Raw genomic sequence first — 16442 nt, forward strand, 5'->3', positions numbered from 1 at the left:
CATGTATGCAGACACAAATACACACATGCACACACACACACACACACACACACACATGTGTGCACACACACAGCCATTCAGCCTTACCTTCTACAACATCTAAATTCCAGGTAACAGATAACATCCAAAGCTCTCATACGACCTGGCCACACAGTTCCCCCCGCATCCTCGCTTCCTATGCACCCAAGGCCAATGCCGGTTGCCTCTCTGCTCAGGATGGCTTTCCTGCAGCCTGGAAACGGAGCCCTTGCCGAGTGCCTGCTGCCCCGCAGCCTGTCTGCTTCCTGCCCATGCCTGTATTTCAAGTTTCCCTTCAGCCCAGCTCCTCCACACTTCCCTCCACTTCTCCAGGAGATGCCCTGGTCTCTACTCCTGCCGTTGGTGACAGCGAGTCAGCCACTCACTGGGAAGCTAACGAAGAGGTACAGATGGAGTGGAGAAAGGGTTAGGAAGGGCCTAGAAGGAACTGTTCAGCTCTGAGCACGCAGGTGAAGGCATCCATAGAACAACCATTAGTTTCTGTCATCTCTGACTCCCCAGAGGGGCCTGGCGTGAAATGATTCAGGAAGGCTTCGACATTCAGACGATAATTAGAGCCGCTAGGGGCAGATCTGAGAATTTGGGAAAGGTATGGAACGTAATTGTAAAAGAGCAGAAAGCCTGTCCGTGTATCTGGGTCACTTCAGCAAGATGGCAAGTGGTGGGCTAGAATTCCACTGATGCCCTCCTGCCTGCCTTGCTCCATCCCACCCGGCCAAGCACCGGTACCTCAACCCTCCCTGAACAAGTTCTGCCCTCTAGGAACTGAGGCAGGTAGCAGAGCCCCCTAAGCCCCATCTTTCAGATAAAGATACTGACAAGAAGGAGCCAAGTGTCCTGGAGCACGCCTTTAATCCCAGCACTCGGGAGGCTGAGGTAGAAGGATTGCCATGAGTTCGAGGCCATCCTGAGAGTACATAGTGAATTCCAGGTCAGCCTGGGCTACAGCAAGACACTACCTCGAAAAACCAAAAAATAAAAAATAAAAAGCCAGGCATAGTGGTTCACGCCTTTAGTCCCAGCACTTGGGAGGCAGAGGTAGGAGGATCACTGTGAGTTCGAGGCCACCCTAAGACTATATAATGCCTTCCAGGTCAACCTGGAATACAACGTGAGACCCCATCCCCCACCCCCCCCAAAAAATAAGAAAGGGCGGGAGAGATAGCTTAGCAGTTAAGGTGCTTGTCTGCAAAGTCTAAGGACCTAGGTTTGATTCCCCAGATCCCTGTTAGCTCACATGGTGGTAAGTACATCTGGAGTTTCTTTGCAGTGGCTAGAGGCCCTGGCATACCCATTCTTTCTCTCCTCTCTCTCTAAATAACTAAATAAACAAAAATTTAAAAAATCAAATAAAATAAAAGACACAGAAGACCCATCCACTCAGAAAAGAGCCGGTTTTGCCTCTTGCTGCCACCAGCTAGATCAAAGGTGTTCATTTCTTTCCTACAGATTTGAGTAAAAAACTGATTCCAGAGTTCTCTATGACCAGAAATGTCCTGAAACTATAGTGGGAAGGCCTGGTCAGATAACAAAAGAAATCACCTCAGACAAGAAATCAGAGCAAGGGGTCTGATGTCTGCCACTTAGTTTGATTTTTGGTCATCCCAGGCTGACCCAGACTTCATTATGTAGCTCAGAGTGCACAGTGCAAAATGCCTTCCCCAGTGGACAGACAGACTACATCAGAGGCCCACACTGCCTGTGGAGTCCATCAAAAAAGCCTTTGGTGCCAGGAATAGATGGTGAGACCCTATTGCTGAAGACTCCACATACTTGGGCTGCAAGGCCACTGAGAAATCTTGCTGGAACTGAGCTGATAACCTCCTCCATGTAGACCAGCTGACAGAAAGCTGGAAGAAGCCACTCTGCATACAGTTCAATGAGAGAAATAGAAATCACCAGTGAAGATACTCCACAGTGGACACTGCAAGCCTCATATTTGGCCAGCCAGGCCAAATGAGCCAACAGGTGCAATAGTGGCACGTCTGTCATGGTGAAAACCAACTGTCCTCTTATTGTACTGAAGGCCTGCTCCATGGGGGGGGAATACATCCCTGATACTGAAAACTTAAAACGGGGTAGTCATGAGCCCTAGGGGTGTAACGTCTGCTGCTGTCTGGCTAAAGTTATATACTATGCTGATCAAATGCCCAGTAAGCACTTCTCTTAATGTTCATATCCTTATATTAATGCTACTCTCACTTTTGGTAGAGAATCTTCTCTTTTCAGGTGGCAGTGACCTTGGGATGACTCAGAAGGCATCATGGTGCTGGAAAGAAGTGACAGGAGTGCTCAGCACTGTAATATCTCCATCACACCTTCCAAGGCTCAGGGTCTAAAGTGGAAGAGGCGGCAGAAAGAATGTAAGAGCCAAAGGAAGGGTAGGACTCCTTACAACGTGCTCCCCCCAGACACAAAATGGCCTGGATATCCATGATCTCACAGTACCTGACATTACCTACACAAGACCATCATAAGAGGAGGAAAAGATCACGACATCAAAATAAAAGAGAGACTAATTAGGAAGGGGAGGGAATATGATGGAGAATGGAGTTTCAAAGGGGAAAGTGGGAGGAGGGAGGGTATTACAATGGGGTATTGTTTATAATCATGGAAGTTCTTAATAAAAATTTGAAGAAAAAAAAGCCTTTGGTGGGAGATGGTGCCACATCCGCAATTAGACAGGTGGTGGTGACAGAGCAGTCCCCACTGACACTATGGATCCTGGGAAAGCTAGCTGGGTCCTCTCATGGGCTCCACACGGCCTCACACTGAGGATGACTCACTGGCTGACATGGGAACTTGCACCTAGGATAGAAGTTTCTGGAGCTTGAAGGTAACAGTGCCCAATTATGTTCCCTGGGGCATGGATCACTGCCTCCACATGTTCCACCAAAGCAGCTTGTTTTTTCTTCTTCTTTCTCCCCCGCCTCCCACCCAGGTGGGGTCTCACTCTTAGCCCAGGTTGACCTGGAACTCACTATGTAGGCTCAGGCTGGCCTCAAACTCAGAGATCCTCCTACCTTAGCCTCCCAAGTGCTGAGATTAAAGGTATGTGCCACCACACCTGGCACCAAGGCAGTGTTTTAATTTAGCAAGATTTGCCCCATAAGAAGGGTTCTGTGGTAAAAGAAAAAAAACAAATAGAGCTGGAGAGAGCACTTGCCTAGCATCCATTAGAGCCTGGGTTTAATTACCTCGTACTCCCTTCCACACACCCCCAAAGAAGTAAAACCAGCATAAAGTAAGACATCCTTAACAGGGACAAGGTGGCTCCCAGTCTTAATCCCAGCACTCAGGAGGCTGAGGTAGAAGGATCTCTGCGAGTTCAAGGCCAGCCTGAGGCTACAGAGTGAGCTCCAGGTCAGGCTGGGCTAAACAGAGTAAGATATAGCCTCAAGGGCTGAAGAGAGATTGCTCAGTGGTTAAGGTGCTTGCTTGTGAAGCCTAAGGACCCAGGTTCAATTCCCCAGTACCCAAGAAGTGGTGCCTGCATTTGGAGTTCGTTTGCAGTGGTTGGAGGCCCTAGTGTGCCCATTCTCTCAATCTCTCCCTCTCCAAGATAAATAAAGGTGTTCTTTCTTTTAATTTAGCCTCAAAATTATAAAATGAAATAAAAATGCATCCTTAAGAAGAACGGATTTCAGTGGAGGAGGAATTTGGGAGGAAGAAAATGGAAAACGGTAGGAGGGAATTATTATTCTATATGTAGGGAGTTTGTCAATAAGAAGTTTATTTTTTTTTGAAGTAAATAAAATGGAGAAAAAAAAATACATCATTGGGGCTGAAGAGATGGCTCAGCTGTCGCTGGCAAAGCAAAAGGACCCAGGTTAGAGTCCCCAGTACCCAGTTAAGACAGATGCACAAGGTGAAGCATGCATCTGGAGTTCGTTTGCAGTGGCTGGAGACCCTGGTGCACCCATGCTCTCCCTCTCGCTCCCTGTATGTCTCTCTCAAGTAAATAAAATATGTTTTTAAATGCATCCTTTACAAAAACTTACACACACACATTTACTCATGCAACATGTGACACTCTCCCCAAGAGGTGGTATCTTGCTATTCTCAAATGCTACCCTAGTTTTTTCTAATGTATTAAATATAAGATTAACCTGCTTGAAAAGGTTTTTTGTTTGTTTGTTTTCCTAAGGACTTCATGATCCTCTTGGAAGCCACAGAACTCTGCATTGTGGAAAAATGGCCTGAAATTACATCCCTAGGGATAATATATTGAACTCTATTCTATCCCTTTCTACAGGTCTGGAGTAGATCCTCAAAGGTCAGGTTTCTCAAAATCCCCACCTTCTTCAGCAAGTATGGAAAGAGTGGGAGTTAATTAATGGCAATCTGTCCGCTGGTTTCCCTGGTCCAGAGAGAAAACCTAGGGCTGACGGAGGCACACCCCTCCCAGTGAGGGGCTCTAAACTCTACGCTTCCTTGGAAGGACTTGTGCAAGCAGACCTTTGATTAACTTCTTCCTTTGAAAATAAACACATAGAAGCAAATAAAAATTGTCCTTATAGGATCCCACACCTCTGTGCTCATCCTCAGGGCTGCATCTAAGGGCCCCTTAGCATCTTCCAAGAGCTGCCCCAGGAAACAAGCACTGAGAAGTCACATTTGCACAGAGAGAGAAGGCAGATTTGAGGGACAGAGACGCGAGAGCCAGAAGCCCATGTGAGAGAGACAGCAAGGGCACCATCCACGGTGACTGGCTATATACAGGCCAGTAGCTGAGCCACCCTGTATGCCAGTTGCCTTCAGCTAGAGAAAGTGAGGTTGAGATGAGAGCCGCTACCAGGAACTTATAAAATCATTCCCTTAATAAGTGAGGCTTTTAACAGCCACATAAACGGGTCTCCTAAGCCTTTGGCCCACAAATTGCTAAGGGCAGTTTTTCAGCTCTCTCTGGGTTCACTTACACGCGTGTCTTACTGCTTTTATTGTGTGCAATCGAGTCACTTGAAACAAGGACAAGGCCTACCCCAGGACACATTTCCTTGGTGCCTGGCACTGAATGCGTTAAGGGAGACAATACACAATAATTCAAAACTCCTGGCGCCCATACTTGCTGTGCATTTTAACCACTCCAAGCCACGGTTTTGTCTCTGGCAAGGCGGGAATAGCAGACAGACAGTTCGCAGGGTGTTAGCGGCGATTAAATGTGATAAGGCGGAGTGCCTGCTACAACAGGCAAGATAAAATGCTCGGGTCTCCTTCCTCAGTGCCTTTGCCCCCACAACCACCCCCCACCTAGTCCTAGAGGCTGGCTTCCATTCGCCCCAACCCCGCCGGGTCAAGCCTGCAAGCCTCGGGCTCGCGGCGGTACCCCTCCCCCAACACGCACTTACAAACCAGCCAGGTCCAAGAGCAAGAACACTGGGATTCCAAAGGGCACCGACTCAAGAGAAACCAGGCACCGGCCTTCCTGCACACACCACCCGCCCCCCCACCCCCCGACAGCTCTCTCTCTGTCTCTCGGGGCTCTCACGGTGGCAACTGAGCCCCAGCAACCACCAGCAGGATTTTCCCATGGTGCAGTGCAACTTCCCCAACTTTTCTGGGCCCACAGTTTGCAGAGAAACCCGGGGCAGGCATGGTGCACAATCGAGCGCAGAGGTCCAGCCGAGCGGAGGGGACAGGGCTGCCCAACCGACGGAAGGAAACGGAGACAAGCCACCGAGTGACAAAGACACCCGGGGAGGGGGTCCTGAAAAACCCGGGGTGGCCAAGGGTCCGAAATGTAGCAAGAGTGCTGCTGGCCTGGCTTCTGTCGTCTTAGACCGCTTGGTTGAAAGCTAGCAGAGGCTTCCCCAAGGACCGGGAGATGGGGGGCGAAGGACCTCGGGACAGGACCCCACCGACATCCCTCCGGCCTGTCGCTCCCCCCCCCCACACACACACCCAGCCTCTCTTTCCCCTCCAACTTCCACCCATCAACGGGGACCTGATGGGCTTCCAGAGGACCCTGCCGCCGTGGCCCACGCTGGAGAGGGAAAGAAAGCCAAGCAAGGCCTCCTTGCAGGGTTATTGTTCCCAGGGGGGGCGGAGAGGCTGGCTTGGGGGGATTGGGGGTGTCTGGGAGATAGGAGGTGTGAACTGGGCAGCAGGGAGGGAAAGATGCCACCCACGACACACACACACACACCCACGGCCAGGTAGGAGTTACAAAAGGGTCCCCGGTGGCACGGGCTGTGTGGGCACGGAGGGTGTCGCCGGACGCGCCCGACTCGAGGCGTGGGGGGGTGGAGGGGGGGAGAGGTCTGCAAGCCAGGGCTGGGGCACACTCACCGGCGCCCTCGGCGGGCTGCGGCGGGCCCGGGACGACCCCGTTCAGGTAGAGCATGGACAGCAGGTGAGGCTGCGTCTTCTCGAGCGCGGCGCGCAGGTCCTGGGAGTGATCGCGCTCTTTGGCCAGCAGCAGCTCGAGCAGCAGCTCCGCCTTGGCGCCGCCGCCGCCCGCCTCCCGGTCCAGCTGCCTCCGTTCGCCGGGGCTGAGCGCTCCCGCGGCCTCGAGCAGCCCGAGCACGGCCTCCACCTCGGTCATGGACTGGGCCAGGCTCTGCTGACACTGGGCGAGCAGCTCGCGGCGCGGCGGCTCCATGCTGGCGGGGGGACGGGGACGGGGGCGAGGAGGACGGCCCGGGCTTCCCGAGGCCGGAGGGAGGTGATCAGATCTGGGCGACAGCTTAGCTCACCGGGAGCCGCGACACGGTGGACGAGTCCATGGACCGGGGTTGGCTGGGTTTTTTGTTGTTGTTGTTGTTGTTGTTTTGGGGGGGGGGGGATTGGAGGGAGGGGGTAGGTGCAGGGACGAAGATGGCCTGAGCTCAGCTCTGGGGGCCCACCCTCCTAACCCCCCCCCCTCCGGGGAAGGGGAACGGCGGGCGGGTGCTCAGCGGTCACCGCCTCCCGGGCTCCGGAGCGCAGCCATGTTGGCTGCGGCGGCGGGACTGGAGGAGGAGGAGGAGACGGAGGAGGAGAAGGAGGAGGTGGTGGAGGTGGGGACGGCGGCCCGGGCGCGCCCCGAGGCCGGGCTCCAACCGGGCATGCTCCCCCTCTCCCCCCACGCCTCCCTCCGCCTGCGGAGCGCGCGCGCCGGCCCCGCCGCCGCTCACCACAATCGCCCGGCAATGTCACCGGGGACCCCCGCACCCACCCCGATGGCTTCGACCCCCGCGCGTCCCGGTCCGGGCTCACCGGAGCCCCGCGGCCGCCCTCAGCTCCGCCATGGCCCGCCCTTCCCGCCGCTCTCCTCCTCCTCCTCCCCCGCCCGGCCCCTCGGGGAGGCGGGTGACCCAGCGAGCAAAGGGATGGGCGGAGGGGAAGGGTCCCGCCTCCCAGCACAACCCCCACCACCTACCCCGCCGGGGTCCCGGGTCGTCACTCGGGGCTAGGCACAAACGACAACCTTCCAAGCCTTTTCAATACCACCACCACCACCTCCGCGTACACATCCTTCTCCCAATCTAGGGGCTCTGGAGATCCGTAAAATAAAACCTAGACACAATGGAAGGGAGGAATCCCCTCAAAACTTGGACCTCTGGGTTGGAGAGGTGGCTTAGCAGTTAAGGCAAAGCCAAAGGACCCAGGTTCCATTCCCCAATACCCACGTAAAGCCAGATGCACAAGGTGGCGCATGCATCTGGAGTTCGTTTGCAGTGGCTTGAGGCCGAGGCGGGCCCATTCTATATCTGCCTCTTTCTCGCTGAAATAAGTCAATAATTTAAAATGCTACAGCTACATAAATTCTTTCCTTTGAAGGTTCTGGTAAAAAAAAAAAAAAAATGTGACAAAAAAACTTGGACATCTCCCATTTAATGACCTCTCTGGAGAGAGGGTCTTTAAATAAAACCCCAAACCCGAGGGTCTGTAAATGGGATGTTTTCTCTCAACTTTGTAACTGAACCCAGTTGATCCCCAGAGTCTAAAGGTGGTTGGATATTGGCAGGAGCAGGGGGTATGGATGAGGAAGAGAGCAGTAAAGGTTTGCTGTGGGGTATATAGTACAAGCAAAATGCCCCTACCCCAACACACACACACACACTGCATGGGGGCTCCTGTCACCTCCAGGTTGTAGCAAATCACAGAGCTACCTGGCTTCCAGCATGACTTCAAGAGGATCTAACCAGGCTTCAAAATCCAAGAATTTCTTCCACCTTCCATGACATCCCTCGGTGCAGACACAATACTCAGCAGTGACTGGAGGACAAGTTCTCCAAAGGCAGAATCCCAAGGGATTCCTCTCAGCAGTCCCAGGACCCCTGGAGTGGCTGGGATCCTGGGGACAACTTCAGTGTCTGGCTGGCAGCTACTGAATCTCACTTGCAAACATGGGGGTCCAGGGGCTCTTTCTACTGGCACTGGCATCCTACCACACCCCTCCCCCCCCACTTCCTCTTCCACACCCTCGCCCAAAGCAAAGCCTTAATTGTTGTTTCTTTGATGGGAGACATCACATTTATTTAATAGAAACACACTCTGTAGAGTAATTTAAAGAAGGGATGGAAATATGGCTTAGCGGTTAAGACACTTGCCTACAAAGCCAAAGGACCAATGCTCGATTCCCCAGGACCCATTCACGGTGCACAAGGTGGCCCATGTATCTGGAGTTCTTCTGCAGTGAGTGGCTAAAGGCCCTGGTGTGCTCATGCTCTCCCCCTGCCCATCTCTAATAAATAAATAAAAAAGTGTACCACTATTTGCTTCTCAGTTCTGACCAATTAGTTATCCTTGCTTATCAGGAGAAAGGGGTTGGGGTGAGATTCTCAGCTACGACTTTAGGACTAAGTTCAAGGGGATCCATGAAGCCTTTGAAATTATCTCAAGAGTTTTTGTGAATTTTTCTGTATTTTCTAAGGTCCATAGCTTTCACAGATTCTTTCAGGCTTCCATGATCCAACATTCAAATATGGTGGGGGAGAAATACTATATGAAGATCCCTCCCTATGGGCTGGAGAGATGGCTTGGCAGTTAAGGCGCTTGCCTGTGAAGCCTTAAGGACCTAGGTTCAATTCCCCAGTACCCATGTAAGCCAGATTTACAAGGTGGCTCATGGGCCTGGAGTTCCTTTGCTGTGGCTAGAGGCCCTGTCTTGCCCATCTCTCTTTAGCTGCCTCTGTCTCTCTCTCTCTCTCTAATAAATAAAATATTTAAAAAAAAATCCCTTCCTGTTCAAATAGCCTGATGTGGCAGTTACTTTTCCATTGCTAAGACAAAACATCCTACAGCAAGCACCTTATGGAAGGAAAGGGTTTATTTGTTACCATTTCAGGGGCAAGTTTCATCATGGTGTAAGGATAGGGGGCTTCGTATGGCAAGATCAGGAGGCCAGGCATCACATCCTCACACCAACAGGGAGAAAGGAGCAAGAGGGAGCCGAGTGCAGCACAAGGGACTGGATAATCTCAAGACCCACCCCCAGTGACACAGTTCTTCCAGCAGAGCTCCACCCCCTCAAGGCTCCACAACCTTCCCAAACAGTGCCACCAACTGGGGGTTAAGCATTCAAACACATGATGCCAGCAAAACACTTTACATTCAAACCACCACTCCTGGCCTATGGGCAAAAAAAGGAAATATATGTGTGTGTGTGTGTGTATACATACATACATATATATATTTCCCCCTAGGGGAATGGAGTCTGGCTATGGCAAGTGCCATAATTTTACACAAGCTCCCTGGCTCTTTCCCACTGCTGAAATAACATCTCTCCTGCTGGCCACCACTTCCCTTACAGATCCTAAATCATTCTCAAGTACCTACCCATCAGGACATACCTAGAGCCTCTGCCCTTAGTGGGATTAATAGAAATCGGGTGACGCAAGGATGGTCGATGTGGACAGAGTTCCGGAAGAAGAGGGAAAGTTGGATATTAACTTGGTTTGTGGTTAGACCTAACTGTAAGTTGGGCTGGAGAGATGGTTCAGTGGTCAAAGGTGCTTGTTTGCAAAGTCTAATGGTCCAGGTTCAATTCCCTGGTAGCCACATAAAGCCAGATGCACTAAGTGGCACAGGTGTCTGGAGTTTGCAGTGGCAGGAGGCCCTGGTGTGCCCATTCTTTCCGTCTACCTTTCTCTCTCCCTGCCTCTTTCTCATAAGTAACTTTTTTTTTTTTCCAAGGTAAGATCTCATTCTAGCTCACACTGACCTGGAATTCACCATGTAGTCTCAGGGTGGCCTCCGACTCAGAGCAATCCTCCTACTTTACCTCCCAAGTGCTGGGATTAAATGTGTGCTCCTGGCTCTTTTGGGTTTTCTTTTCTTTTTCTTTTTTTTAAATTTTTATTTATTTATTTATTTGAGAGCGACAGACACAGAGAGAAAGACAGATAGAGGGAGAGAGAGAGAATGGGCATGCCAGGGCTTCCAGCCTCTGCAAACGAACTCCAGACGCGTGCGCCCCCTTGTGCATCTGGCTAACGTGGGACCTGGGGAAACGAGCCTCGAACCGGGGTTCTCAGGCTTCACAGGCAAGCGCTTAACCGCTAAGCCATCTCTCCAGTCCATCTTTTGGGTTTTCTTTTTAAGGTAGAGTGTTGCTTTAGCCCAGGCTGACCTGGAATTCACTATGTAGTCTCAGGGTGGCCTCAAACTCAGGGCCATCCTCCTACTTCTGCCTCCTGAGTGCTGGGATTAAAGGTGTGCACTGCCATGCCCGGCATTCTCATAAATAAATAAGAAATATGCTTATAAAAAAGAATGGTGCTGGGCGTGGTGGCGCACGCCTTTAACCCCAGCACTTGGGAGGCAGAGATAGGAGGATGGCTGTGAGTTCGAGGCCACCCTGAGACTACATAGTGAATTCTAGGTCAGCCTGAGCTACAGTGAGACCCTACCTCAAAAAACATAAAAAAAGAATGGTCTGAGGGGCTGGAAAGATGGCTTAGTGGTTAAGCACATGCCTGTGAAGCATAAGGACTCCGGTTCAATGCTCAACTCCCCAGAACCCATGTAAGCCAGATGCACAAGGTAGCACATGCATCTGGAATTCATTTGCATATCATTTGCAGTGGATGGAGGCCCTGATGCTCTCTCTCTCTCTCTCTCTCTCTCTCTTTCTCTCTCTCCCTCTTTCTCTCTCTAAAAAATAATAATTTTAAAAAGCCAATGGCGGGGAGGTCATGAGCCTTAGGGGTGTAAAGCCTGCTCTTGTCTGGCTAAATGTATTTATTATGCTCAGCAAACTGTCCTGAAAGCACTACACTTAATGTTCGTACCCATATACTAATGCTGCTCTCACTTTTGCTTAAAGAAGCTTCTCTTTTCAGATGGCAGTGATCACTGACCCAAAAAGCAACATAATGCTGAGAAGAAGTGACAGAGGAGTGTCTAGCACTGAAGCATCTCACCCTCCAAGGCTCAGGGTCCATTGAGGAAGAGGTGGCAGAAAGAATGTAAGAGCCAAAGGAAGGGTAGGACTGCTTACAATGCAATTGTCCAGACAGAAATTGGCCTCAGTATCCACGACCTTGCAGTGTCTAGCAGTACCTTCACAAGACCCTCATGATAGGAAAAAAAGATAATGACATCAAAATAAAAGAGAGGGGCTGGGCTGGAGAGATGGCTTAGCGGTTAAGCGCTTGCCTGTGAAGCCTAAGGACCCCGGTTCAAGGCTCGGTTCCCCAGGTCCCACGTTAGCCAGATGCACAAGGGGGCACACACGTCTGGAGTTCGTTTGCAGAGGCTGGAAGCCCTGGCACGCCCATTCTCTCTCTCCCTCTATCTGTCTTTCTCTCTGTGTCTGTCGCTCTCAAATGAATAAATTAATTAATTAAAAAAAAAAGAGAGGGGCTGGAAAAATAGCTTAATGCTTAAAGCACTTTGCTACAAAGCCAAAGGACCACGTTTCGATTCCTCAGGACCCATATAAGCACAAGGTGGCACATGCACTTGGAATTCATCTGCAGCAGTTGGAGGCCCTGGCATGCCCATTCTCCCTCCCACCCTTCTCTGCCTCTCTCTCTCAAATAAATAAATGGAAAAAAAATTTAATATTCAAAAAGAGACTAATGGAGAGAAGGAGGGGATATGATGGAGAGTGGAGTTGTGAAGGGGAAAGTGGGGGAGGGAATTATCATGGTTTATTGTCTGTAGGTATAGAAGTTGTCAATTAAAAAACTATACATTAGCCAGGTATGGTGGCACACACCTTTAACCCCAGCACTCGGGAGGCAGAGGTAGGAGGATCACCGTGGGTTCGAGGCCACCCTGAGACTACATAGTAAATTCCAGGTCAGCCTGAGCTAGAGTGAAACCCTACCTCAGAAAACAAAACAAACCAAAAAGAGAGAGAGACAGAAAATAAAAGAAAGAAGAAAGTTCTTGGGATTTGTGCAAAACATAAATTCTAGGGTAGATAGTTTGGTTGGTGAACATATTCAATTTTGAGATTCCTTTAACCAACCGCTTTGGTATGACCTTCCATTTCTATAGCCTTTTCCCTTGTCTGGAAAGACAATCTTTATAGCACAGACATAATCAAGTTAAAATGAGGTCATACTGGATTACTGAAAACTCTAATCCAATGGGTGCAGACAGCCGTGGGGGAGATGGCATGTGGCAGGAAGGCAGAGACTGGAGGGGTGCATGCATAAGCCAAGGGAACTTCCGTGGCAACTGCCAGGAGCCAGAAGCTAGGCTTCTTCATGGTCTCCAGAAAGAGCCAATTTACCAACTCCTTGGTTTTGAATTTCTGGCTTCAAAAACTAGCCGGGGGCTGGAGAGATGGCTTAGCAGTTAAGCGCTTGCCTGTGAAGCCTAAGGACCCCGGTTCGAGGCTCGGTTCCCCAGGTCCCACGTTAGCCAGATGCACAAGGGGGCGCACGCGTCTGGAGTTCGTTTGCAGAGGCTGGAAGCCCTGGCACGCCCATTCTCTCTCTCTCCCTCTATCTGTCTTTCTCTCTGTGTCTGTCGCTCTCAAATAAATAAATAAATAAATAATTAAAAAAAAAAAAACTAGCCAGGGAGGGGAGGGAGAGAGGGAGGGAATTACCATGAGTTATTGTCTATAATTATGGAAGCTGTCAATAAAAAAAAGTTTAATTTAAAAAAAAATAGCCAGCTATGGTGGCACACACCTTTAATCCCAGCACTTGGGAAGCAGAGGTAGGAGGGTCGCCATGAGTTCGAGGCCATCGTGAGACTACATAGTGAATTCCAGATCAGCCTGGAATAGATTGAAACCCTACCTTGAAAAAACAAAAAAACTTAAAACTTAAAAAATTACTGGCTGGGTGTGGTGGCGCATGCCTTTAGTCCCAGCACTTGGGAGGCAGATATAAGAGGATGTAAGTTCAAGGCCACCCTGAGACTACATAGTGAATTCGCGGTCAGCCTGGGCTACAGCAAAACCCTATTTCAAAAAATAAAATAAAATAAAATGGCTGGGGAGATGGCTTAGCTGTTAAGGTGTTTGCGTGCAAAGCAAAGGATCCCTGTTCAATTCTCCTGGACCCACATAAGCCAGATGCACAAGGGGGCGCATGCGTCCAGAGTTCGTTTGCAGTGGCTGGAGGCCCTGGAGCTCCCATTCTCTCTCTCTCTCAAATAAATAAAATATTTTTTTAAAAAAAACCTATGAGCCACAGCCACAGGAACTGTTGTAGAAGAAGGGAAGGAGCAAAGACTGTACAATCCCCAGAGGAGGGTAGAGATACCCTGAGGCACATCCCTGCCACCCAGAGACTAACAGAGGCCCAAACTACAGTGCGCAGCAAGGTCCCTACTGCGCGGGGAAACGGAGACTGGGAGTGAGGGGATACAAGACTGCAACCTGTGAGGGGCTGGAGAGATTAGCAGTTCAGACACTTGCCTGCAAAACCTAAGAACCCAGGTTCAATTCCCCAGTGCTCCTGTAAAGCCAGAGGTACAAAGTTGTACATGCACTTGGAGTTCATGTGCAGAGGCTAAAGGCCTTGGCATGCCTATTCTCTATCTGCCTCTTACTCTCATAAACAGACAAATAAAATACTATTTAAAAAAAAGAATTGCCTGACTAAAATGCTGGCTTTGCAGCTTATGAGCCGGGGAATGCCGGGTAAACCTCTCTGTGCCTCAGTGCCCTCATATGTATAATAGTATTGGACTAGGGCTCAGTACAGGGCCGTGGCTTCTCTCCGGGCCTCTTTCTGAGAGGCGGGGCGGCAGAGCAGCATGCAGCAGCAGCTTCTGCACAGCTGTTTTCAGTTTCCTGAATGAATAGTTGTAGTCTCTGGCTGAAAGATTTCCACTGAGCTAGTGTTCAGACACTAAGCCCCGGGGCCCCTTCCGCCTCATTCTCTGCTGAATCCGAACACTGCACCTGGTATATACTACATGCTCAATGGAGTTTTCTTAATTATCAATGAGCATATGCATACAGTGAACGAGAGACTTCTGCATTGAGATTTTCAGTGGACAAATGGTGTGGGGAAGTGTGTGCTTTGTTTGGTCCTCGGTTTGCTCCCCAGCACCACAAAGAAGCAACAAAACCTCACGATGGGGGCGGGGTGCTGGGGAAATGGCTTAGCAGTTAAGGTGTTTGCCTGGAAAGCCTAAGGACCTCGGTTTGATTCCCCAGGACCCATGTAAGCCAGCTGCACAAGGGGACACATGTGTCTGGAGTTTGTTTGCAGTGTCTGGAGGCCCTGGCACGCCCATTCTCTTTCTCTCTGCCTCTTCCTTTCTCTCTGTCTCTCAAAGAAATAAAATATTTATTAAGAAAAAAAAAAAAACCTCACAATGGGGCTGGAGACAGAGATGGCTCAGAGGTTAGGGCATTTGCCTGCAAAGCCTAACAACCCCAGGTTCGATTCCCCAGTACACACCTAAAACCAGATGCAGAAAGTGGCACATGCATCTGCAGTGGCTAAATGTCCTGACACTCCCATTCTCTCTGCCTCTCTTCTCTGTCCCTCTCTCTCTGCTTGCAAATAAATAAAATATTTTTTAAAAAAATTTTAAACCCACAATGTCAGCTTAAAATCAGAAATCTTGGCCGGGCGTGGTGGTGCATGCCTTTAGTCCCAGCACTTGGGAGGCAGAGGTAGGAGGATCGCCGTGAGTTCAAGGCCACATAGTGAATTCCAGGTCAGCCTGGGCTACAGTGAGACCCTGCCTCGAAAAGACAAAAATAAATAAAATAAAAGAATGAACTCTGGGCTAGAGAGATAGCTTAGCAGTTAAGGTGCTTGCCTGCAAAGCCAAAGGAACCAGGTCCGATTCCTCAGGACCCATGTAAGCCAAATGTACAAGGTGACGCATGCGTATAAAGTTCATGTGCAGTGGTAGAGGCCCTGGCCTGCCCATTCTAGTAAATGAATACATTTAAAAACATAGGGACCCACGTTAGGCAGATGCACAGTGACACAAGCACGCAAAGCTGCCTCTCCCTCCCTCTCTCTCTTGCTGTCATAAAAAAAGAGAAAGTGCCATATTTCCCACAACTTTTCAGGAATGTTATGACTATGATATGAATTAAACCTGTTGAAAGAAAAAGAAATTACCTTAAACTTGGCTCTTCAGAGCTTCTCGAATCATGAAGACATTTTCCTTCCTCAGTACTTTTTGAGGGAGGGTCTCACTCGGGCCCAGGCTGACCTCAAATTCACTATGGAGTCTCAGGGTGGTCCCGAGCTCACGGTGATCCTCCTACCTCTGCCTCCCAAGTGCTGGAATTAAAGGTGTGTGCCACCATGCCCGGCTACACCTCAGTACTTTTGTGCCCTAGTTCAACGATGGTCCAGAAGCAAATGCCCTTTGTCTAAAACTGGAACCTAAGAGGGACCTGTTTCTAGTAATAAATCCTACCCAGAGAACATGGGGCAATGCAGCAAGCTCTGGGGTCAGAGCTGAAGGTGTTTGAGAACCCTGGATTAAACCTGCTGAAGATTTACCTGATGATTAATGACTCTATAAATATTTAATTATTTATAGAGTGCCTACCCTGTGCCTAGATGCCAGGCTAGCCCTAAGGCTATCCATCTCACTTTGCAGGAAGACCTGAGAAGTTGCTTACAAACTCCAGGCCAATAACTACTCCTACCCTAAATTTCCCCTCACGGACTATTTCTTCACTGAAAAAAAAAAAAAACCTGCAGGGCTACGGAGATGGCTTAGCAGGTAAGGGGTTTGTCTGCAAAGCCAAAGGACCCAGGTTCAATTCCCCAGAACCCACATAAGCCAGATGTACTAGGTGGCACATGTAGTTGGTATTTGTTTGCAGCCGCTGTAGGTCCTGGTATGTCCATTCTCTCTTTATCTCCCCCCCCCCCCTCTCCCTCTCACACTCGCTCACAAATAAGTAAATAAATATATCCCTGCAAAGCAAAACTATCTCAGGTATTGCTAAAGACTCCACATACTTGGGCTACAAGGCCACTGAGAAATCCTGCTGGAACTGAGCTGATAACCTCCTCCATGTAGAC

General features: G+C 49.9%; 1 protein-coding gene across 1 annotated transcript in view; it reads right to left on the bottom strand.

The window, feature by feature from the left end:
• The window catches only part of Dlg5 (discs large MAGUK scaffold protein 5), a 154387-nt gene extending 147330 nt beyond the window's left edge, over positions 1 to 7057 (bottom strand). Inside the window, exon 1 of the mRNA XM_004657990.3 lies at positions 6328 to 7057. Coding sequence (XP_004658047.2) covers positions 6328 to 6640 — 313 coding nt within the window. The 5' untranslated portion in view covers positions 6641 to 7057. The remainder of the gene's footprint in view (positions 1 to 6327) is intronic.
• Positions 7058 to 16442: the final 9385 nt, after the last annotated feature.

Source organism: Jaculus jaculus, chromosome 18, assembly GCF_020740685.1.
Source record: "Jaculus jaculus isolate mJacJac1 chromosome 18, mJacJac1.mat.Y.cur, whole genome shotgun sequence".
Lineage (NCBI taxonomy): Eukaryota > Metazoa > Chordata > Mammalia > Rodentia > Dipodidae > Jaculus > Jaculus jaculus.